At 43.5% G+C, this 24435-nt stretch overlaps 3 protein-coding genes across 3 annotated transcripts in view; 2 read left to right on the forward strand and 1 right to left on the reverse strand.

Moving 5' to 3' along the window:
• Positions 1-632: 632 nt before the first annotated feature.
• On the forward strand, positions 633-4038 carry LOC144669007 (uncharacterized). The gene is made up of 2 exons (XM_078531556.1): positions 633-770; positions 2042-4038. Exon 2 carries the CDS (start codon positions 2335-2337, stop codon positions 3907-3909), a length of 1575 nt encoding a protein of 524 aa, XP_078387682.1. The 5' UTR covers positions 633-770; positions 2042-2334; the 3' UTR covers positions 3910-4038.
• A 5908-nt stretch (positions 4039-9946) lies between these two features.
• LOC144668916 (ubiquitin-like protein 5) lies at positions 9947-21944 on the reverse strand. The gene is made up of 4 exons (XM_078531389.1): positions 19333-21944; positions 13692-13775; positions 13281-13318; positions 9947-10677 (listed from the first exon to the last, which is right to left on the reverse strand). The coding sequence occupies exons 1-4, from the start codon at positions 19386-19388 to the stop codon at positions 10634-10636; spliced, it is 222 nt and encodes a 73-aa protein (XP_078387515.1). The 5' UTR covers positions 19389-21944; the 3' UTR covers positions 9947-10633.
• An 843-nt stretch (positions 21945-22787) lies between these two features.
• pin1 (peptidylprolyl cis/trans isomerase, NIMA-interacting 1) overlaps positions 22788-24435 on the forward strand; it is an 18930-nt gene continuing 17282 nt past the window's right edge. Inside the window, exon 1 of the mRNA XM_078531387.1 lies at positions 22788-22929. Within this exon, the coding sequence (XP_078387513.1) occupies positions 22791-22929 (139 nt within the window). The 5' untranslated portion in view covers positions 22788-22790. The remainder of the gene's footprint in view (positions 22930-24435) is intronic.

The raw sequence follows: 24435 nt of genomic DNA on the forward strand, positions 1-24435 counted from the left end.
GGTGGTGAACTTGTGGAGTTCTCTACCACAGAAGGCTGTGGAGGCCAAGTCACAGAATATAGATAGATATCTAGACTCTAAAGGTGTCAAGGGGTGTAGGGAGAGAGAGGGAGTACGACGTTGAGATAGAGGGTCAGTCATGATCATATTGAATGGTGGAGCGACTTCAAAGGGCTGAACGACCGACTCCTGCTCCTATTTTCCATGTTTCTAGGTTTAATTCTTTTAAACTGCTTATTTTGAGTTTTATCAATAAAAACACTGGCTCTCTAACCGATGCACTGCCAGGTTAGTCTATACTTAGTTATCCTGAACTGGCTGAGCATTAACTCCAGGCTCCTTGTTATGAAAGAATCTTTTCATTTTGACTTATTGACATGCCGTGAAAGCTTGCAGTTGTCTCAAGCAGAACCCTCTGCCAGGCAGCATTGCCAATCTCACAGCAGCTTCCTTGGATTTGCTCTTGTTATTTTGAACCATTTCCATGCTGTTTCCTGTGCTGCACTGCAAACAGCCAGCAGACAGTCCTCACCTCGCCTTCGGTGGGATCTCAGGTACGCTATAATAATTGAAATACTGATGATTTTTCTCCAAAGGTTCCCCAGTACACTCAGCAGCAAACAGTGGCTCGATATGAATCAGTGCGTATGAATATGAATCTAGAAAATCAATACGTCTCTCAAGACTTGGGAGTGAGGTGTTAAGAGGAGAATAGCACTGTCCCAAGTGGAGTGGACCTCCTTGAAACTTTACGAAAAGACTTGTACCAGGTAATCAGTGTCTTTTTTTAATGGCTAACTTGTGCTTTTTGACATCAAATAACTGTGCTATTTAAAAGGAAGCAAAATTGTCCAAGTGATTCTCAAAATGCTACAATGCATTGCCCCGAAGAGCAGTCAAAGCAGATTTAATATTAAATCTCGCAAGAGAATTAGATAAATACCAAAAATGAAAAAAATCGCAGGGCTGTAAGGCAAGGATCAGGGCAGTTGGACGAATTGGATAGCTTTTTCAAAAAGCTGGCACAGGCATGATGGGCCGAATAGCCTCCTTCTGCACTGTCTGATTCTACCACAATGTCCTCATTACATTTTAAAAACATTTCACACCATGTGTTAACGTTTGAAGAATCACTGTGCAGGCAAATGCTTCATCCCCTGTAACGGGTAAACTGTTTAAGCTACATTTTTGGAAATTGAATATCTCGAAACTACCACTGTGATTTTGTTAGCTTTTACAAGAAAATGAATATTCTATTTTCATTAGAGGGCACATTCACTCCAGGCTATAAATTATTTTCACACCTGATTAAGAAAAAAATTAATCATTTAAAATTTGCAAACACTTTTCTTAGCTTGAACTTAATTTATAGGACTTTACTTTCCAATCCACTTCTACATCAGGGCTTAGTCACAATGATATTCTACACTCTGAATACAATTAAACAGAGCTCATAAATCATGTTGTGTTTTGTCATATTCTTTTGTCTAGCTAATCAAGCATTTTATTTAGCTTTCATTATTTCTGAAATCCTCTTATTAAAACTCAGTATATCGTAAGGAACCATACCATTCTGGAATTAATAATTCTGTGTTAGAATTACATTTACATTTTAACTCTAGGGAAATGGCTTCATATAGTTATCACAGCAATGATGTAAATGCAGTCTGAATCCAGAACCAAAGCTTTGAAGCAGGACATGACTCAGCTCAGGATTCAGAGCAAGTCTTGACTCTACATTTACACTTACCCATGTTTAACATTGCTGTGAAGCACAGACTGCGTAACACCCATGTTAAATTCTTGGAGGATAGTTCAATTTGAGACTCTCAGAAAACATCACTAAGAGTTGATTGGCCCCTGCTGTTGTGACGTTGTGGAGATTCAAACAGGAAAGGCTGAGGAGAAGATTGAAAATTCTGTGGACTCATAGATAGTCTGAGTTTCAAGGTAGTGGTGTAATATTTGCATTTCTGAACTAGGAACATTATTTGGTCTTTAAATGCAATCATCGTAATCCTTTTTGTTTGTTTTTAAACAGAAATTGGCCTAAAAGATACCAACAACAACTTGCGTTTATATAGCACTGCTAACGCACCGAAACCTTCCAAAGTGTTTCATAGGGTGTTATCAAAACATTTGGCACAAAACCAAATAAGGAGATAGAATCTTCAACAAAGACACTTTCTTCTCAAAGGTACAAAAGCCCAACAGGTTGCAACGCTTGAAGGAAAGAAAAAGTTAAATTTGTGAAGATTTAGAAACCTGATCACAACAGCTTGGGTTCAATTTATAATCTTGGCTTCTTGGGATACAAACAAATCCAAGAGAGACATGGCAGAGGTAGAAGATGGCAAGGGAATGATCACACAGGAATCAGAAGAATATCCAGTTGAAATATCCACTATTGAGTGTGAAAATCCAGATGCCCCAAATAAAGAGCAAGCTGGAGACCTCACTATAGCCGAAGAAATAATCGAGAAGAATGAGGCAACTGAAGAAACAATGTTTATGGAGATGCAACAGGAAGAAGAGAACCGTGGTGAGACTACTGTTGAAGAACAAGTGACTGAAGGAAATGAAGATGCTGCAGGGAAAGGAGGGTTGGGTATCGAAACAAGAAATGAAAATGTGGAATCTGAACAGACCATCTCTGTAGAGACTGCAAAGGAACTTGAAGAAAACCTCCTCGAGGCCATAGGCAGCACTGATGTTGCACTTAAGGCAGGAGTATCTGATCGAAACTCATGTAAAAAAGAGCTGTCCAATGAAAACAAAAGTAAATCTGTAGAAGATGGTCAAAATAGGTTACAAGAATCAGAAGGCCAGGGCTGCAGAGAGGAGATTGAAGCATTAACAGTAATGAAGGATATTGGACTTTCTACTACCCTGGAAGACACAATAGGAGAAAATGTTCAAGCGTCTGACGATTCCCAGGCACAATGTATAGATGTTGAAGAAAAGTTTGAAGCTACAGGAAATGCAGAAGAGAGTCAAAATGGTTCAGAAGGTGTGGCAGATACTCTGCTAAATATAGTAGCTGAGCCAGACTTCAAGGAGTCCTCTGACAACACAAATGAGGCTCCTGTCAGTGTGAACAGTGGTGACAGGCCAGAAGAATATTGCACAGATGCTGAATCGATTGCAGGGCAGATGGAGTTGTCTACACACACAGTTATTGATAATGGTTCGATGATGGCTAGCCACAACAATGGTAAATCAGGTAAAGGTGACATGTTGCTTAAGGAAGCGCAAGAAGGTGTGGCTGCAGCACATATGTGTCATGATCAAGAGCCACCAACAGGTGTTGAAACTGGACTAGAAGCACCAGCAGAAATAGCCAAAACTGATCTACAAACAATGAAAAATACTGAGGCAGATTTAGAAATCCAAACCAAAGGTGTTGAAAGAATTCTAGAAACATCTGCCAAGCGTTTGGAAGAATGTCTGGATATTCCACCAGTGCATGCTCCACCATGCTTGGGAAATCTTATGGAATGCCTAGATGTTTGGGATCAAAATCAGGACATATACTTCAAACCATCAGCAGAGAGAACAAGTGAAACTCCAGTTAACGTGGGAGATAATCCAACTGAAAAATTGGCAACAGAAGATGCTGAAGAACAAGCAACCTCAATTGATGCAGAACCCTCACAAGGCATACAAGATACAACAGTGACCAATACAATGGAAAATACAGAAGGACAAGATCCTAGTCTAGGCAATCTGGTCAAACCTGTGCAAGCCACAGAATTACCAACAACAGCACCTGGGGAGAGTGCAGAAGTCAGCAACACTAGTCTGCAACAACATTGTGAGGCAGGAATATCAGAGTCTGAGGATCAAGGCATACAAGACCCAACAGCAGCAGCAGCGGACGATCAGATAATAGTAGCAGAGGAAGGATAGGTAAATGATGTTCCTCTTCAGCCTTTGAAATATTTACTAATGAAATACAGTTGAAACTGAATCGGGATACAGTGCGTTTGTAAACCAGAACAAAACTTAAACAAGAACATTGCCAAATGCTTCCAATAACGCCACAAATTAACGGAAAAAGACAGTTTTCAGTTATAGCTCAGTACAGAATGACAAGCTGTCACTTGGGCTTGAACACCAATTGTACAAGAAGCAAACCTTTCAGATAGCTCCAGTGAGTTGCTAGAAAAAGGTACATAGTTTCCTATGTTACCAACATAATGGCCCGGATTTTACAATAGAAATAGTGGTGAGGTTATCTGTGCTCCCCGTCATTATGGAGTAAATCAGCTAGTAGTTTCTGGTGTCCGCACGTGTGCGGTTAAACATGGAGATCCTGAATTTGCTGTCTGATTTACCCTGCTCTGCCACAGACTCTGCTGCATGTTGTCAAGAGACATTGAAATACACAAAATGCATGAAGTTGCGATGCCAAACCACTAGTTACCCACTAAATAGGCCATTAAAAGTTAGGGCTGGTACATTCAGGATAATTGAATTTTTAAAAGCCTGCTAAGTCTTAATTAGCTCCAAACAGCCTCTCTGGCCCTGTAAGTGTAATTTTATAAGTGTGGAGTCTCAATTCTTCAGATTTTAACCATTGTTGGAGGTTTAAAAAACATTAAAATTAATTTTCACTTTCTATATGCGATTTTACATTGAATTAAAATATTCTCATTTCTATCTCCTGTTTTAGACTCTGCATTTCTCAGTGAGGATTCTTCAGTCTAATTGATTGACCATTTTGTTGCTTGCCCTGCTCTCTCACACACACCACAGATGCCCTGCCAAGGGGATCACATTGAAAAGACTTGCTAAATAACTCAAATTACTGCTCAACAGCCTAAGAAAATTCTGTGGGCAGCGGGAAACATGATGGACAGCAAGCACCATTCTTTTGCTGCTGACTGCAAAATCCAGGTCAACTTGTTCCACTCACCAGTAATGAACACTCAACTCCAGAACACAAAGCGACAATCAATCCCTCACCTCCAACCTTTTACTCCATCAAAAAGGTTTTTCTCTTGTTCTATTTAATCATCATACAACATATTGGATAGGGACATAGGAGCAGGAGTAGGCCTGCTCTGTCATTCGATAAGACCATGGCTGATGTGACTGTGGTCTCAACTCCACTTACATGTCTGACCCCCCACTCTCCACCTCCCCATAACCCTGGGCTCCCTTGTCCATCAAAAATCTGTCTAATTCAATCATGAATAAATTCAATGATCCAGCCTCCACTGCTTTCACGGAAGAGAATTCCACAGACTAACAACCCTCAGAAAAAAAATTCTCCTCATCTCGGTTTTAAAAGGGAGAACTCTTATTTTTAAACTGTGTCCCCTAGTACTAGTCTCCCCCACAGAGGAAACATACTCCCTGTGCCAAACCTCTCAGCATCTTATGTTTCAATGCCTCTCATGCTTCTGAACTGGATAGACAGCATTTCAGAAGTGTCTGTTTAAGTCACCAATCATAAATATCAAGCCACACAGACATCATTAAAATGATTTTGTAGATTCCCTTCTTCTCCATATTCAGTTCCCAAGTTGAGCTACAGGCAGGTGAGAGCAAGTGGTAAAGTAACCTGGAAATAGACTGCCTGCTAACTTTCTCTGCTGGGGAGCAGTGCATATTACAGAGTGACAGGAACGTCAGTAAGAGATTAAGATTCAGCGACAGCTGAATGAAATAAATCACATTTCAAGTTCCCTTTAAGTTCCAGTTCTGTACTTAAATGTTAGGCTGAAGAAAACCAGCAAATGTCGCTGACAGGCAATATGTGTAAGGCTGTAATTGACATATAAAATAGTCTTAGCCCTAACTTTCTGATGGATGCATTTATATGTTTAATCTTTTCTGTACAATTAAATAGATAAGTTACTTTATGTTGTATCCCAAGGCAATGCTGTAAAGCCTTTTTAAATCTGCAGAATATGGAAGCATAGTAGTTGTGTTCCTGGATTAGTAACCTTGAGGCCTGGAATAATGATTGAGTTATGAGATGAAATCCCACCTTGAAAGCTGGAATAATTAAATTTAATTAAATAAATAAATCTAAACTGAAAAGCTAGTCTCCGTAATGGTGACCAGGAAACTACTGGATTGTCGTAAAAACCCATCGAATTCATTAATGACTTTAGGAAAGGAAATCTGCCGTCCTTACCCAGTCTGGCCTATATGTAACCCCAGACCCACAGCAATGTGGTTAATTTAAGGACCCTCCGAAATGGCTCAGCAAGCCACTCAGTTGTTTTTGAGAAGGTAGCTCACCAGCACCTTCTCAAGGGCAATAAGGGAAGGACAATAAATGCTGGGCCTTGCCAGTGACATCCACAACCTATGAGTGAAATTTTAACAAGACTCGGTATGTTAAATTAAATAATACCAGATATAAAATCAAGAGTGAGGTCTTGGAGGAGATGCTGTAAAGGCCTTTTAGCCAGGCTTACAAAGAATCCCTTTGTACGGTGAGGCGGATGATTAAGAAGGGAACCACCTGAAGAGTTGAACTCACCCGACTGTAATGTCTGCATCTTCTGCAACAAAGGATCCTTTATAATCTCATTATATTGGCCATGAGTATATGTATCATTTAACTTTTAATAAAAATTTCAAGCATTTGACTCCATGTTAATTTCATTCTTGTCCTATAGGCACAGGGCTGCAGTGGTTTGTCTATATTATTGCAAAATTCACATTCCTAACAACAAAGCAAGGAAAATCTACTATGCAAGAAAAAGCTGCTGCAAATAAATTTTAACAATGATCAACATACGAATTAGGAGCAGGGGTGGACCACTTGGCCCTTCGAACCAGCTCCGCCATTCAACAAGATCATGGCTGAATGGATTTCACCTCAACTCCACATTCCCGCCTACCCCCGATAACCTTTCACCCCCTTGCTCATCAAGAACTTATCTACCTCTGCCTTAAAACTATTCAAGGACTCTGCTTTCACCACCTTTTGAGGAAGAGTTCTAAAGACTCATGACCCTCTGACAGAAAAAAATTCTCATCTCTGTCCTAAATGGCGACCCCTTATTTTTCAACAGTGGCCCCCAGTACTAGATTCTCCCACAAGAGGAACCATCGTCTCCACTTCCCCTGTCAACACCCCTCAGGATCTTGTATGTTAATCAAGTTGCCTCTTTTATGAACTCCAAAGGATATATGTCAACCCGACCAACCTTTCAAATGCCTTCTGGAAATTTACATACAGTACATCCACCAGAAATATAACCTCCTTACTTTTGTATTCAATTCCCTTCGCATTCTATTCTGTAAGCTTTCCTAATTACCTGTTGTACCTGAATATTAGCCTTTTGCAATTCATGCATTAGGACACCTGGACCCCTCTGCATCTCAGCGCTCTGCAAGCTGTCACCATTTAGATAATATGCTTCTTCTTTCACAGTAACCTTTGATGTGGCACCTTATCAAATGCCTTCTGGAAATCTAAATACAGACCGGCTCCCTTTCACTCACAGCATATGTTACTTTTTCAAAGAACTCCAATAAATTGGTTAAACATGACTTCCCTTTCACAAAACCATGTTGACTCTGCCTGATTACCCTGAATTTTGCAAAATGCCCTGCTATCACATCTTTAATAAGATAAAAGCAAAAAACTGCGGATGCTGGAAATCGAAAACAAAAGCAAAAATACCTGGAAAAACTCAGCAGGTCTGGCAGCATCTGTGGAAGGGAGCACAGTTAACATTTCGAGTCCGCATGACAGTTCTTTTGAAGGGTCATGCGGACTCGAAACGTTAACTGACGTATTTAATAAGTTTTGAACATTTTCCTTATGACAGATGTTAAGCTAAAAGGCCTTTCGTTTCCTGCCTTCTGGCTCCCTCCCCCTGTGAATAAAGGAGTTACATTTGCTATTTTCCAATCTAATGGAACTTTCACCAAATATAGGGAATTTTGGAAAATTAAAACCAATCCATCAACTATCTCACTAGCCACGTTTTTTAGGACCTGAGGATGAAGTCCATCAGTACCTGGGGACTCATCAGCCTGCAGCTCCAACAATTTACTTCGTATCATTTCCCAAGTTCCTCCCTCTTTTCCATTTCCTGATTTACAGCTATTTCTTGGATGTTACTTGTATCATCCAAAGTGAAGACCAATGCAAAATACTTCTTTAATTAATCTGTCATCTCCTTATTTTCCATTATTAATTCCCCAGACTCACTTTCTATCGGACCAATGCTCACTTTCTTAACTGTTTTTTAAATAACTATAGAAACTCTTACTGTGTGTCTTTATATTCCCAGCTAGCTTTCTCTCGTAATCTAATTTTTCTTCCTGATCAATCTTTTGGTCATTCTTTGCTGTTTTTTATATTCTGCACAATCTTCTGACCTGCCACCCAACTTTGCGTAATTATATGCTTTTTCTTTAAGTTTGATACCATCCTTAACTTTTTAGTTAACCATGGACGGTGGGTCCTCCCCTTGGAATTTTTCTTTCTCATTGGAATCGATGAAGAAATACATGAGTTATGATCGGGAATGCATAAACTGAATGGGCAGTGGAAGTAGATTCAAATGGGGGAAGAAGGGTGGGACTAACTGGGTAGATGTTTCAAAGAGCCAGCGCTGGTATAACAGGCCGAATGGCCTGCTTCTATACTGTATCATCCTACAATGTCAATTAGTAAATATTTTAGACAGCCCTAGGGCTTTGTACAATCTGATATCAATCTATTTACAGAATAATTAAAGGATGAGCTCAAGTCCTTTGCGAGCCAGCCTGGTGTTAATACCATGACCTTGCCTCAGTTATGAGAAAGAGACAGGTAGACCCGACATACAGAGAGATGGACCACAGTTGGATTTCCCCTTCTGGTTCCAGGTGCCATCAGGGAGCAGGCCTCACAGTACTTCAGGTTCAGGGTAAAGGCTAAAAATACAACTGCTTCACACCAGGTCAGAATGAGGGCACACTGGCTACTTACATTCAGGTGAATGAAGAGGAAGAGAGGGAAATCATCTGCCCTCAATAGTTTTGAGATCCCAGAGAAAATACATTAGTGCACAAGTCTCTATAGCAGCTTTTGGTTCCAAAACTATGAATGTTTTGGAAGAAAAATGTGTCACACAAGAAATGTAGCAGAACAATAGATTTCAAAAAGTTACACATTTCATTGATTGGGATGCATTAGGTTTTTTGGCTTTGCAAAAACATAATTAATTTTGAATCCAAAAAGCAAATTGTCGAGGGTAAATTACAGATAGCTGCTGGTCCTGTATATCCAGTTCATTTCAACAAACTATGGAGTTTCTGGATCTACTCTGCATGAAACTACTGACAGAGAAGAGGATAGGATAGCTGCAACACATATTGGAACGGGTCATTTTATTTGTTCTTTGGATGTGTGGCTAGCAAACCTGCATTTGTTGCCATCCCTAATTGCCCTTGAGAAAGCAATGAGCCGCCTTCTTGATTCACTGCAGTCCATGGGATGTAGGTACAGTCACAGTGCTGTTGGGGAGTTCCAAATATTTTGACCCAGCAACAGCAAAGGAGCAGCGATATCGTGCCAAGTCAGGATGGTCTGTGTACTGGATAGGAACTTGTTTGTATGCACCTGCTACCCTGTCCTTCTAGGTGGTAGAGGTCACAGGCTTCGAAGGTACTGTCGAAAGAGCCTTGGCAAGTTGCTGCAATTAATCTTGTAGATAATACACACTGCAGCGACTGTGCACCAGTGGTGGAGGGAGGGAACGTTTAAGCTGGCGGAAGCAAAAAAACCGGTTCTGACACAAGGTCAAGAGGGTGATTTTTATCCATTTAAAGACAAGTACATTATCTAGAAATAAAAGGTGTATTAATCAGATATTAGCATTAGCTGTCCCAGGAGCCTGCAAGGACAACTAATAAGCACTATGCATAGATCTGGTATTAAAGTACAGGTTACACAGGGAGAAAAGTGCACCATAAGAAACAGTCACAGCGAGGCAAATCTATTTAATCCATTTAACCAATTTAAGTGTACATATTAACATGGTTCTCTTTGACATTGTCCAGTTCACAAGGGACAAAAAGTTTTTGAAGTCAAGTTAGCATTCCGTCTTGCCAACATCCTGCTAATACAATTTCTTGCATATGCACTCAGAGAAAGGAAAAATAAAATGCTTGTTTCCAACCTCTACTAAGATTAACCCAAAAGACTGAACCTCAATAAACTATCAAGAACCATCCCCTCCCTAACCCAGTGAGCACTTCAATCTCTTGAAAGTCTTTTCGCTCTCCATGCTGGACAAATTGTCAGCAAGTACAATAGAGTGGAAAGAGTTGTGTAATGATACACCTCAGCTGTGGGAAGCACCATCACTGCTAGACTGAGTATTACACATAGCAAGGAAGGAGGAAGCACAGACAAAACAACTTTACCCATCTATAATTTTGGGATTTAGAAACCTCAGACTGGACATGGACAAGAAACCTAATAGTAAAGCTGTTCTGAAATGTAAAGTTAAAAAAAAGGGGAACATAGGTCAGTAAAGCAAAAACAAAGTGATCAGTGTTCATCAGAAAAGCAAACGCAAAAGCTTCATTGTGAAGTCATAAGTCGTTTCTCTCAGGTGAATGGTGTTGATGGTTGGTGATAACCTTGGCCTCCTCAGGGGGATAAATTTTATTGGTAGTACAGCTCCAGGTTCATTCCATCATGGATCTCATCTGAAAGCAGCCTGGTTAAGGCTTATAAATACTGAGAATGCACAGGCTGCATTAAAGTGTCCAATTCAATCCTACTTTACACAGCAACATACAGAATTACTACGATCTGGATTACCATTTCAAATGGTATATAGCCTGGAAATAGGGTCATTGTCTTAATCCAAGCCGGAAAAATACTAAATCTGAAACAAATAAAACAAATTTTTTGAAGTCGCCAGGTTAGTGAACAAGGGTAACTTAGTAGACAGAATCAGCTTTGGTTTTCTGAAAGCTGTGATAAAAGACTTCACAAGAAACTTCTCTAAAAGATTGAGTTACTGATAATTTTTCCCACTGAACTGAAAGCTGAATGCTAGCACAGCTAGCAGGCAAAAAGTTGTCAATGGGTTTGAATCTGGTTTGCAAGTGGCTACTGTTCCACAGAGACTGATGTTAGGAATTTTGCTATTTACAACTGGTATTAATGACCTGCTTTAAGAGTTGGGGAGATGGATCCACAGGTTTTCAGATTATACAAATTATGTGCGAGTGTTAGGACTGAGAGAATCCTCAATTCCTGCAAACAGCGCAATTTGCTGGAGAAATGGTCCAACAATTGGCAAATAGCATTTAACTTAAAAGTATAATGTTATGCATGCAAACAAGTCTCATGCTAAATATGTGCACAATGTGCAGTGAACAGATTAGAGGCCATTGGTGAAAGAAAAGGAGCTGGGTGTTAAGAGCATCACTCTCAAAACGATCATGGTCAAGGCATAATGCTGCAGTTTCAAAACAAGCAAGATTCACATGATAATTTACTAAGATAAAATGTTGCCCTTGTACAAGACTTGGGTTAGATCTCCTTTAGAATATTGGCTCCAGTGTTGATTTTCCAATAATATGGTTGGGTAGCAGGAAAAGATGCAGGGAAGAGCCACAAGAGCATTATCCGGATTAAAATATCTTCATCACCCAAACAAGCTCATCAGTCTGTATACTGTAGAAAAGTTAGAGACTCTGGTAATTGGATCAAGGTTTAGAAAATGACGTAGGAGCTGGATTGCATTTACATGGACTGAAGAGATTTGGGGGAACCTGGGGTCACACTTATAAGCTACACCATGGCAGGACTAGACTTGGTGTTAGGCAGCACTTCTATTCCCAGAGACTAGTGGAACAGGCTGCTGGGTGGGGAACAGGTCATCTCATTCAAGGGTTGGGTATCCTACAACAAAGTGGCAACACAATTTCTTGCGACTAGTTTCAACCATCTAAAGTGCTGAGAGAGAAATAATCTGGACATTTTTCCCCTAATTTGCCCGTTTATCCTTTTTCTGCATCTCCCAGGAGATTATGCGGATCCAGGATGAATAAGGTAGCATAATGCATCACAACTATATGCAGCAGGCCAGATGGAAACAATGGATCTTTTCCTGCCGCTAACTTTTGTTTGTTCATGATTGGGATCGCAGATAGGCCAGACTGGGGAAAGATGGCACATCTTTCTGAAGGACATTAATGAAACATATTGGGTTTTTAAATTGCGTTTTACTTGCATCAGAATTTAAAACAGAATTCAAATACACAAGCTGCCATGTAGGATTGGAAACCCCTTCTCTGGGTTATTGCCTTAATTTTCAGGTAGAGTAGCATAATCACTACATTACAATCCCCAATTTATATAAAATAGTTTTGCAAGTTATCCATGCATCTGTTCATGCTTCAATGCAACTGCCTAAAGATACCTAGGCTAAGATTTAGCAAAGATAGATGGAATAAAATCCCGCTGTCATCTGGCAGAACAGTCCCAAGTGAATGGTTACAGATATAGTCTCAACTGAGTTCCTATTAGACTAAGTCAAGCAAAATTGTGCTTAATTTGATGGCAATTGGTAGCCTTCAAGATGTCCGGAGGCGGCTGGTACAGGAAAGAGGAATTGCATTCAGATTTGGGAAGGGTGAAAAGGGGAGGAAGGAGGTCACACTTAAAAGACTTACTCTGCATTTGGTCCATTCAGTACTCAAAGCCAAAAGCAAACCTAAAGTAAAGGTTCTATCCCATCCTTCATGTTACTCAACCTTGAAATCTACTGTAACCAGACAAACAAATGTTTTCCCTATAACTCAGCCTTTGGACAGGTGCGTGGGCAGGTGCACAAGGACAATTGTTTCTATGGTATAAAACAGGAGCAGCTACCTTCCAATGGGTGCAACTCTTCCTCAAAGTCATGGTTAAAATGACCCTTGTTGATGGGAGAATAGTTTGCCAATACGCTCTGCTCCCAAGACTTTACCCGTGCTCATCAATATGCATCTCTATTCAATAACCACAAAATGTTCTACACTTGCGTGTGGACCATGAGTCTTCACTGTGGGGTCTTGACCTCCCTAGGGTTCTGAAGTCAGCAGATTACACTCTCTGTATTTTTGACTTGCAAATGTTGCAAACTAATAGGGAAAAAAAAGCTTTGTTCAGCAATATTTTCCTTTTGTAGACAAGCTTTTAGAAGTTAGAACAGGGTATTATCAGGAGTGTCTAAGTATTTTCTTATCCCTTCTGCCCCCATTCATACAGAAAAGGCTGGAAGCTATTGGCATAGTTTTATAACATCAAAAGATACAATCTTGCAACTGAACGTGATTCTTGAAGATGGTATACCTGGAATCAGAACAAGTTGAATTAGAACAAATAATCCACTGGGACATTACAGGATGATGCTTCCAATTTCCCACAAGGACCAAAATGCTGAAAAGTTACAATCCTCACACATGGAATGAAATTCTTTTTACATCGAGATAAATTCAATAAACATCTGCCCAATTTAATTTTTTTTTTGCAAAAGGTGATTAGCATTCTAGATAAGCACATTAAATAAGTAGGAGGATATGCTGATAGGGTTAGATGAAGCAAACAATGAGAGGAGGCTCATCTGAAGCCCAGGTGTATGCCGGAGTTTGTTTCTGTGCTGCAAATTCTATGTAATTCAGGAAATTAGTGCCACTAAGCTATGTAAGAAAACATAAGAACAAACCATTTCTTTAGGACGAGCTTGTCCCATTTTGTTCCAGTCTGCGCAGCTATCAATTTCTTCAGGTCTTTTATGCTATCATCAGGACTGGAGGCAGAAATTAAGGAAAAAGAAGTCTCCAAGTTCGTGCCATTCTGTTTTTACTGCTCATGTGGCCTACTTTTGTAAAGTTGTAAAGTACATTCTGTGCGACTGTTACCATAGTGCATTACCCCTCATCACCTTCACTGCAGCTTCTGACAGTGCGGGCCACACCATCTTTCTCAGAATGCTGCTATACTATTATTATTACTATAACATCTCAAATTTAAAATCCTCATACTTGTTTAAATTCCTTCATGGTTTCCTATCTTTGTAAACTCAACTCTACAATAACCTCTCCCCTGAACTCTCCACCACTCCGACCTTCAAGTCTGAGCACCACTCGTTCTCTGCCCTACCATTAAAAGCAATGCCTTCAGCTGCATGGACCCATGTTCTGAGATTCACTTGCTAAACTACTCTGCCCTTCCGTGTTCTGAGCCTGCGATAAGACCTCCCTTTAATCCCCATCTTTGACCTGCATCTCAGCACCTTGTGCTGAGCAGGTTACAGTCTCTCTCAAGTATGTCACTCTTTAATGTTGTGGCTCTTAATGCAATTCTCCCCTACAATCAGAACATTGAGAATGATCAGTGCTATAGTAATAACTGAATTTTTAAACAAGGAAATTCTAATTTAGTGAAGCTTAATGAAAAAAAAAAGCTACAATGAGGCTTTGAATTCCCAAGCTCACCATTATGATTTACAGAAAATCTAGTGACAAGGCTTGTGAACTCGCATTTTATAGGAACATTGTACGTACGAACGTATGAATTAGGAGAAGGCCATTCAGCCCTTCGAGCCTGCTCTGCCATTCAATAAGATCGCGGCTGATCGGATTGTGGCCTCAACTCTGTGTTCCACCTACCCCCATTAACCTTGGAGTCCTTTGTTAGTCAAGAATCTACCTGCCTCTGCCTTCAAATTATTTGATGGTCCTGCCTTCATCGCTCTCTGGGGAAGTGAGAATTACGAAGATTCATGACCCACAAGAAAAATTCTCCTCATCTCCATCTTAAATAGGAGATTCTGTATGTTAAAAATGTGTCCCCTGGTTTTAGTCTCTCCCACAAGGGGAAACCATCCTTTCCGAATCGCTTCTCCTCATAAGGTAACCACCCCCTTCACCTCAGGTATCAGTTGAGTGAACCTTCTCTGAACTGCTTCTTAAGGCAGCCTTATCTTGTTGGTTATTTCATGAAAACCCCCTCATAACAGGAAGGGTAAAAAGAGATTCTCATTCCAGTTTAGGCCTTTATTCATTTAAGACAGGAGCATCCAAACCTTTTGCTTAGCTGAAAAAAAAGGTAGAGCCTCAAACACCACAAATTTGTATAACAAGCTGCAGTTCTGACACCCCAAAATAATTTGTCTCCAATTTTAACTAATTACAACTAATAATTTTGAGCTAATAAGATAACCACCCCTCACACCCCAGTCAGAGAAGATCGGACCTGCAGGAGATAGTCAGGAGCTGAGGAATGCCTATAAATACAGACCAGGGATTCGAGTGAGGCCTACCTTGCTGGGAGTCAGAGCAGAGCTATTTCAGCTGCTGTGGGATGTGGGAGCTTTTGGACGCCAAGGCGATCCATGGCAAACACATCTGCAGGAAGTCTAAGCAGCTTGAGGAATTCCGGATCAGGATTATTGATCTGAAAGCCCAAACGCAGACATTGCGCATCATAAGGGAGGTGGAGAAATATCTGGATGCTTTGTTCCAGATGACAGTCACACCTCTTAGAAGAGGGTCATCTGTTTTGGTCAGCAGGATGTGACTGTCAATGAGGCAGGTAATGGGACTGAGCAGGCAGTAGTGGAAGAGCCTCAAGCCTTGCAATTGTCAAACAGGTTTGAGGTACTCACAACCTGTGTGGATGAAAGAGAGATCTGCAAGGTGGATGAGCTGACTGGCCATGGCACTGTGGCACAGGAAGCCATTCAAGCAGGGGGAGCAAAATTAAACATAGCCGTAGTAGGGGGGTAAACACTGTTCTCTGCAGTAAAGAGAGAGAGTCCAGATGGCTATGTTGCCTGCCCGGTGCCAGGATTCGGGACATCCGCTCAGGGCTGGAGGGAACTTGCAGTAGGAACGCGGGATCCAGTTGTCGTGGTCCATGTAGGTACCAGTGACAGGTAGAACTCGGGAAGAGATTCTGCAAAGTCAGTATGAAGAGTTAGATACCAAATTAAGAAGTAGAACCTCAAAGGTAGCAATCTCTGGATCATTACCTGAGTCACATACAAATTGGCATAGGGCAAATAAAATTAGAGAAGTGAATGTGTGGCTGAAAGACTGGTGAGGGAGAAGCGGGTTCTGGTTTGTGGGGCACTGGCATCAGTACTGGGGAAAGTGGGGTCTGTACTGTTAGGACGGTTTACACCTGAACCATGCTGGGACAAGTGTCCTCACAAATCACAGAACTAGGGAACTCAAGAGGTCTGAGGATTAAGCTTGGGTAGAGGTAGCAATTCAAGGTGTAGAATCAAGACAGGGGAGGGAAATACTAATGAGAAATGAGGATCAGAGAATGGTAGGAAGGGATAGAGAAAAAAACCTAAGAATATATCAACAGTCAAGACTAGACATTACAAAGGTAACAAAAAGACAAAACCGAAGGCTCTCTATCTGAATGCACGTAACATTCATTTACTTTCTTATGAATGCATGGCCCACGTTGAAGTAAATAAATATGATCTGATAGCAATTACGGAGACATGGATGTAGGACGACAAAGATTGGGTCCTTAATATTGAGGCGTACATGGCTTTCAAGAAGAATAGGAAGCTTGGAAAAGGTGGAGGGATAACACTGTTAATTAAAGAGGGCATTGATGCAATAGTTAGAGATGACCTTGGTTCAGGAGATCGGGATGTAGAATCGGTTTGGGTGGAGATGAGGAATAGTAGGAGAAAAAAGTCATTAGTGGGAGTGGTCTATAGGCCCCCTAACAGTAACCACAGTGTAGGACAAAGTATTCAAGAGAAAATATTGTATGCTTGCAATCAAGGGATGATAATAACCATGGATGATTTTAATCTACATATAAGCTGGAAAAAAATCAGACTGATAGCAGTAACCGGGACGAGTTCATAAAATGCTTTCAAGATAGTTTCTTAGAGCAACCAACCAGACAGCAGGTTATATTAGACTTGGTATTGTGTAATGTGACAGGATTAATTAATGACCTCAGGGTAAAGGCACCTCTAGGTGGCAGTGGTCACAACATGCTTGAATTTTATATCCAGTTTGAAAGGGTGAAGAACAAATCTAAGACTAGTATCTTAAACTTAAATAAGGGCAACTATGTGGGGACAAAAGCTGAGCTAGCTGAAGTGAACTGGGAAACTAGGCTAGAGGAAAGATCAATAGAGAAGCAGTGGCAGACATTTAGGGGGATATTTCAGAGTATTCAGAATAAGTACATTCCTATTCTAAAGAAAAATTCTAAAAGGGAGAACCCATCATCCATAGTTAACTAAAAAAGTTAAGGAAAGCATCAAACTTAAGGAAAAAGCATACAACTCCGCAAAGATGAGTGTCGAGGCAGATGATTTGGTCAGAATTTAAAGAATGGAAAAGAATGACTAAAAGGTTAATCAGGAGAAAGAAATTAGAGTATAAGGGGAAGCTAGCTAGAAATCTAAAAACGGATTGCAAGAGTTTTTACAGGTATTTAAAAAAGAAAAGAATAAGTAAAGTGAGTGTTGGTCCTCTAGAGAGTGACAATGGAGAGTTAATAGTTGATAATAAGGAAATGGCAGATGAAATGAACCAACATTTTGCTCTGTGTTCACAATAGAAGATACAAAAAAACATTCCAGTAATAGATGCAAATCAGGAGGTGAAAGGGAGAGAGGAACTTGGTGAAATTGAAATCACTAGGGAAACAGTACTAAGCAAATTGATGGAGCTGCAGACTGACAAGTCTCCGGGTCCCGATGGACTTTATCCTAGGGTCTTAAAAGAGGTAGTTAATGAGGTAGTCGTGCGCTGGTGTTAATTTTCCAAAATTCACTAGATTGTGGAAAGGTTCCATCGGACTGGCAAATATAACCCCTCTATTCAAGGGGGAAATAAGCCAGTTGGCTTGATGTCTGTCATGGGGGAGTTGTTAGAATCGATCATTAAGGAGGTTTTAGCTGGGTACTGAGAAGAGCTCAAGGCAATTGGAAAGAGTCAGCATGGCTTTGTGAAAGGGAAATCATGTTTAACCAATTTATTGGAGTTTTTTTGAAGGTGTAACACGCACGGTGGATAAAGGGGAGCCTGCAGACATACTGTACTTGGATTTCCAGGAAGCATTTGATAAGGGGTTACATCAAGGTTATTAGGGAAAATAAAAGTGCATGGTGCAGGGGGTAACATGAGGTATGGATAGAAGATTGGCTGGCTGGCAGAATGCAGAGCATGCATAAATGGGTCTTTTTCTGATTGGCAGGATGTGATGAGTAGAGACCCACAGGGATCTGTACTGGGGCCTCAGCTTTTCACGATTTACATCAATGACTTAGACGACGGGAGTGGAGACATCGTAGCCAAATTTCCAGATGACACAAAGATAGGTAGGAAAGTATGTTGTGAAGAGGACATGAGGAGGTTGCAGATGGATATAGAAAGTGAGTGGGCAAAGATCTGGAAAATGGTGTTTAACGCGGCAAAATGTGAAGTTGTTCACTTTGACAGGAAGGACCAAAACAGTATTACTTAAATGGAGAACAGCTGCATAATTCTTAGATGCAGAGGTATCTAGGTGTTCCAGTACATGAGTCACAAATAGTATGCAGGTACAGCAAGTAATTAAGGCTAATGGAATGCTATCCTTTATTACGAGAGGGATTGAGCATAAAAGTAAGGATTTTATGCTTCAGTTATACAGGGCATTGGTGAGACCACATCTCGAATACTATGTGCAGTTTTGGTCTCTTTATTTAAGGAAGGGTGTAAATGCGTTGGAGGCAGTTCAGGTTTACTAGATTGATACCTGGAATGAGTGGGTTGTCTTATGGGGAACGGTTGGACAGACTGGGCTTGTTTCCACTGGAGTTTAGAAGAGTGAGGGGCGATTTGATTGAAGTTTCCAAGATCCTGAACAGGCTTGACAAGGTGGACGTTGAAAGGACGTTTCCTCTTGTGGGTGAGTCCAGAATTAGGGGTCACTGTTTTAAAGTTAGGGCAGATGAAGAGGATTTTTTTCTCTCAGAGGGCTGTGCAACTTTGGAACTCTCTGTCTCAGAAGGTGGTGGAGGTGGGGTCATTGAATATTTTTAAGGCACAGGTAGATTGATTCCCTTGCCTAATCAGAATCTAAGATTATCGGGGGTAGATGGAAATGAGGAAATCAAAACAGAAGTAGATCAGCCATGATCTTATTGAATGGCGCAGCAGACTCGAGGGGCTGAATGGTCTCCTCCTGTTCCTATTTCTTATGTTCTAATAATTATAACTAATTATATAGCCCATAACCAACAGTTAAGAAACCAACAGAAGAGTTCACTTAATGGCTGTAAATATTCCAATTAAAAAGACAGTAATGTTGCACTACCCATCTTAAAAGGATACTTGCACTTCACTCGGACTTTCTTTCCTAAACGATCGTTGCAAATTATCTCAATCATTCTTAGGAATTCCTAGGAAGATGGTGGGGAGGGAAGAAAAAAAAATATAGTGCTTAAAAGAAAGCTTAACAATGCAACTTTGCAGAACGCAGTGCAGAACCAAAGTACCATATCTACACGAACGTTAGAAAATTATTAAAGAGCTGTGATCCGGAACCCGACGTCTACGAGCTTGTTGGAAGCAGATTCAATGGTAACTGCCAAAGAGAATTGGATAAATATTTGAAGTGAAGTGAAGCATGAACGGGGCTATAGGGAAAGAGGAGAGACACAAGTTAGACAATTTCAAATAGCTAGCAAAGGTACGATAGGCCAAATGACCTTCCTCTGTACCATACCACGGTTCTATTAGAATGCAAGGACATCCATATTTTGATCTTCACTGTATCTAAAGTCCAATACTCCCAGAGGAATAAAGTCCAATTTACAATATGGGCAAGTTTAGTCATATTTAAGCTATCATTTCCATAACATGGTCCAGTATCAAAATCGATTTGGACACTGTAGGTTGAAGCACCGGAACGTTCTCCTGATTAGAAACCCCAGAGTGATGCTTTAACCTCCAGCCTGTTGAAATAAACTCCAGAAACTGAACTGGCCATAGAAATACTGTGGCTACACCAGCAGGTCAGAGGCTAGAAATCCTGCAGCAAGTATCTCACTTCCTGACTCCCCAAAGCCTGTCCACCATCTACATGGCACAAGTCAGGGGTATGATGGAATACCCCCCACTTGCCTGGATGAGTGCAGCTCCAACAACACAAGGAGCTTGACACCATTCAGGACAAAGCAGCCCGCTTGATTGGCCATCTACAAAGCGCACTGCAGCAACTCACCAAGCCTCCTTAGACAGCACCTTCCAAACCCACAACCACTACCATCTAGAAGGACAAGGGCCACTCACCATCCTGACTTGGAAATATATCGCCGTTAGTTCACTGTTACTGGGTAAACATGTGGAACTCCCTCCCTAACAGCACTGTGGGTGTACCTACACCACGTGGACTGCAGCAGTTCAAGGCAGCAACTCAGCAACACCTTCTCCAGGGCAATTAGGGATGGGTAATAAATGCTGGCCTAGTCAGCAACGCCCACATCCCATGAGTGAATATTAAAAAAAGTCAAGTTTACACTCCTGACTCTAGGGTAAAAGAATCACACGGCACAGATGGAAGCCATTTGTAAAAGTGTTATTAAATTCGTCCCACGCTCCTGTTCTTCCCCCATAAACCTATAATTCTTTTCTTTTTCAAGTATTTATTCAATTCCATTTTGAAAGTTACTACTGAATCTGTCTCCACTGCCCTTTAGGGCAATGTATCTGATGCAAAATATTCCCACAGTAGAAGGATTAGAGTGGAGTTGAATAAGAAATAGGAGTATCAGTAGGCCAAATGGCCCCTTGAGCCTGCTCCACCTTTCAAGAAGATCATAGCTGGCTGGTTGACCTGAACACCACCTTCCCACCCAAATACAAAATCCCTCGATTTCCTCAACATCCAAACTATCAATCACACTCCTCAACAACTTAGCATCCACAGCTCTGAGTGACAAAATTCCTCCTCATTCCCGTCCTAAATGGTCAACCCCTTACCTTGAGGTTATGCTCTCTAGTTCTAGGATGTCTGTCCCAGGGCGGGGGCGGGGGCAGGGGCAGGGAAGAAACAACCTCCCAACATCTAATCGAACATACAGACTAACAAGGAGGAGGCCATTCAGCCCCTCGAGCCTGCTTTGCCATTCAATAAGATCATGACTGATCTGATAGTAACCCTAAATCTGCATCGCGCCTACCCCATCCTGTCAAGCCCTCCCGGAGTGCTATTTTTCCTATGAGATCATCCCTCATTCTTCTGAGCTCTAGAGCCCAAGCACATACTATTCAGTAACTCATCTCAAGGACAACAGAGGCATGGGGAAAACCACTCAGCCGCAAGTTCCCCTCCAAGCCACACTCACCATCCTGACTTGGAAATATACCACCGTTCCTTCACTGCAGGGCGGGTCAAAATCCTGGAACTCCTTCCCTAACAGCACCTTGGGTGTACCTACACCGCAGGGACAATAGCGGTTCAAAGCAGCAGCCCACCACCACCACCACCTTCTCAAGGGCAATTAGGGATGGGCAACAAACACTGGCTATACCAACAACACCCATATACACACACAAGAAAAAACAGAAGGTGATAGAGGTCTGGAAGTCACTACCTAGGAGGAAAGTGGAGGGAGAAACCCTCATCATGTTGGCACTTGAAATGCCTGAACCTACAAGGCTATGGACCAAGAGCTGGAAGGGGGTGGGGATGAGACTGGATGGCTCTTTTTTCAGCTAGTACCAGCAAGATGGGCCAAACAGCCTCCGTTTCTGCTCCAGACCTTCAATAATCCATTAATTTTAACGAAATATCAAAATGAATGATCATTAATGCACCCGGGGCCCTGAATTCTCCAGCTGCCCAGACCACAAGTCCTCGGGATTTAATTAACATGCGCAGGAGGTCGTAGAAAATCAGGCAGCTGTTTATTTACTGACAGTTTGTTGTATTTTCGAACATGGAAAGTCCCAGCTCACACTCGGGGACCGTTTATATCGGCGACATCTTCACTTACCTGCTCACCCCCCCCCCCCACCCGATTACTCAGGATCTCTTCCGCGCAGCAACATAACTAGGCCGCAGCCCCGCCCGTTAGCAACAGGGTCCCCCTCGCCTGATTGACGGCTCTCTTGGCCAATGAGACGTCGGGAAAGCCATGCGGACGGCACCATCGTCGCCTAGCGGACCAATAGGACCTCGGGATAAAGAAATACCCGCCCCTTTCGCCCATTTAGAATCAGAGCAGCAATTTCTCGAAACAAAAACGTTTTTAAGACATCGACTTGCAACGCTTCATGTTGATTAGATAATTTTAAAATAAGATTTGCCGGTAAAATCATGTATTTTCGATGGTAGGAAAGCGAGATTACAGAACTCTCGCATGGTTGTCAATGCAAATAGCACAAGACATATAAATGCAGCTTTTTTTCTGTTTTCTCTCATGTCTTAATAGCCGCAATAATTTGTTTTAAGGGCAATAATACGATGGTTTATCATATCCGAATCAGCGAACCTGAATAAGTTGCTATCAAATTTGGACGCTTTGGGGCCGAGCTTTACTGCCCTCTTGACCAATCGGCGTACGGAATTCATGACTGACGTTCCGCTCCTCCAGTAGAAGCAAGGTATTAGCCCGAGGAGGCGGGCCTTATCTCAGGATCAATTGGGCGGGCTTACCAGGCACTAAGTTAGTTTGCATGTCAACGCCACGGAGGCGGGACCTGCTCGTGACTGGCATCAGCTTTGACCAATCGTCATTGGAGAACTGGAACAGGGACGTCATTGACGTACGGAGAGACCAATCAAAATGCAGAGCGACGTATGCGTGCTTCCCGCCCACGCCGCGCTCAGGTTAGGTTGTCTCCGCTCGGCTCATTCGACAAGAACCATGGCTGAGGAGGAGCCCCTACCGCCTGGCTGGGAGAAGCGAATGAGTCGCAAGTCAGGTAATAAATAAAGAATTTAAAACAAAAAATAATCATCATAGAAACACTGGCCCCTTGGAAAAAAAAAACAATTACTGACTCTGAGTCGGGTGGAATAGGCCCGGGCCCTGGATTTCAGGCCTGGCTGAAAATTTACACCATAGGCGCCCGGGCCTCAGCCCATCCTGTGGAATGTTTTGGTTCCGACCCCTTCAGGCCTGGATTTCTACAGGCATTGCTCGGGGCGGGCTGAATTGAAGGACCCCGAGCCTCCAACTCCCCGCCCCCACCCTCTTGTTGCCCTCCCCCTACCCTCTTGTTGCCCCCCCACCATTTTGTTGCCCCCCCCACCATTTTGTTGCCCCCCCCACCACCATCTTGTTGCCCCCCCCACCCTCTTGTTGCCCCCCCCACCCTCTTGTTGCCCCCCCCACCCTCTTGTTGCCCCCCCCACCTCTTGTTGCCCCCCCACCCTCTTGTTGCCCCCCACCCTCTTGTTGCCCCTCTCACCCTCTTGTTGCCCCCCCCCGGCCCTCTTGTTGCCCCCCCCCCCCTCTTGTTGCCCCCCCCCCCCCCGGCCCTCTTGTTGCCCCCCCCCCCCCCCCCCCGGCCCTCTTGTTGCCCCCCCACCCCGCCCTCGGGTTGTTCCCTTCCCCCCCCCTGCCCTCGGGTTGCCCCCCTCCCGCCCTCGGGCTGCCCTCCCGCCCTCGGGTTGTCCCGCCCTCGGGTTGCCCCCCCCTCCCCGCCCTCGGGTTGCCCCCCCCTCCCGCCCTCTGGTTGCCCCCCCCCCCCGCCCTCGGGTTGCCCCCCCCCCCCGCCCTCGGGTTGCCCCCCCCTCCCGCCCTCGGGTTGCCCCCCCCTCCCGCCCTCGGGTTGCCCCCCCCTCCCGCCCTCGGGTTGCCCCCCCTCCCGCCCTCGGGTTGTTCCCTCCCCCCCCCCCCCGCCCTCGGGTTGCCCCCCCTCCCGCCCTCGGGTTGCCCCCCCTCCCGCCCTCGGGTTGCCCCCCCTCCCGCCCTCGGGTTGCCCACCCTCCCGCCCTCGGGTTGCCCCCCCCCCCGCCCTCGGGTTGCCGCCCGCCCTCGGGCTGTCCTCCCGCTCTCGGGTTGCCCCCCTCCCGCCCTCGGGTTGCCCCCCTCCCGCCCTCGGGTTGCCCCCCTCCCGCCCTCGGGTTGCCCCCCTCCCGCCCTCGGGTTGCCCCCCTCCCGCCCTCGTGGTGCCCCCACTCCCGCCCTCGGGTTGCCCCCCCTCCCGCCCGCCCGCCCTCCCTCTTGTTGCCCCCTCCGCCCTCTTGCCTCTTGTTGCCCCCTCCGCCCACCCTCTTGTTGCCCCCTCCGCCCACCCTCTTGTTGCCCCCTCCCGCCCTCGGGTTGCCCCCTCCCGCCCTCGGGTTGCCCCCCCCTCCCGCCCTCGGGTTGCCCCCCCCTCCCGCCCTCGGGTTGCCCCCACCCTCTCTGACCCCCCTCCAGAGCCCCCCACCCCCTCTCAGAACCCCACCCCCTCTCAGAACCCCACCCCCTCCAGAGCCCC

Source organism: Cetorhinus maximus, chromosome 28 (assembly GCF_964194155.1).
Source record: "Cetorhinus maximus chromosome 28, sCetMax3.hap1.1, whole genome shotgun sequence".
In the NCBI taxonomy this organism is placed as follows: Eukaryota; Metazoa; Chordata; class Chondrichthyes; order Lamniformes; family Cetorhinidae; genus Cetorhinus; species Cetorhinus maximus.

Excerpts from the sequence above, each read along its gene's own strand:
- LOC144669007 (XM_078531556.1), top strand. The coding sequence starts at position 2,335 with ATGGCAGAGGTAGAAGATGGCAAGGGAATGATCACACAGGAATCAGAA.
- LOC144668916 (XM_078531389.1), bottom strand. The coding sequence starts at position 19,388 with ATGATTGAGATAATTTGCAACGATCGTTTAGGAAAGAAAGTCCGAGTG. Across the intron at positions 13,776-19,332 it reads AAAGTCCGAGTGAAGTGCAA|TCCTGATGATAGCATAAAAG; the intron begins GTATCCTTTTAA and ends TTCTGCCTCCAG. Across the intron at positions 10,678-13,280 it reads TCACGTTCAGTTGCAAGATT|ATGAGATCCATGATGGAATG; the intron begins GTATCTTTTGAT and ends GGCTGCTTTCAG.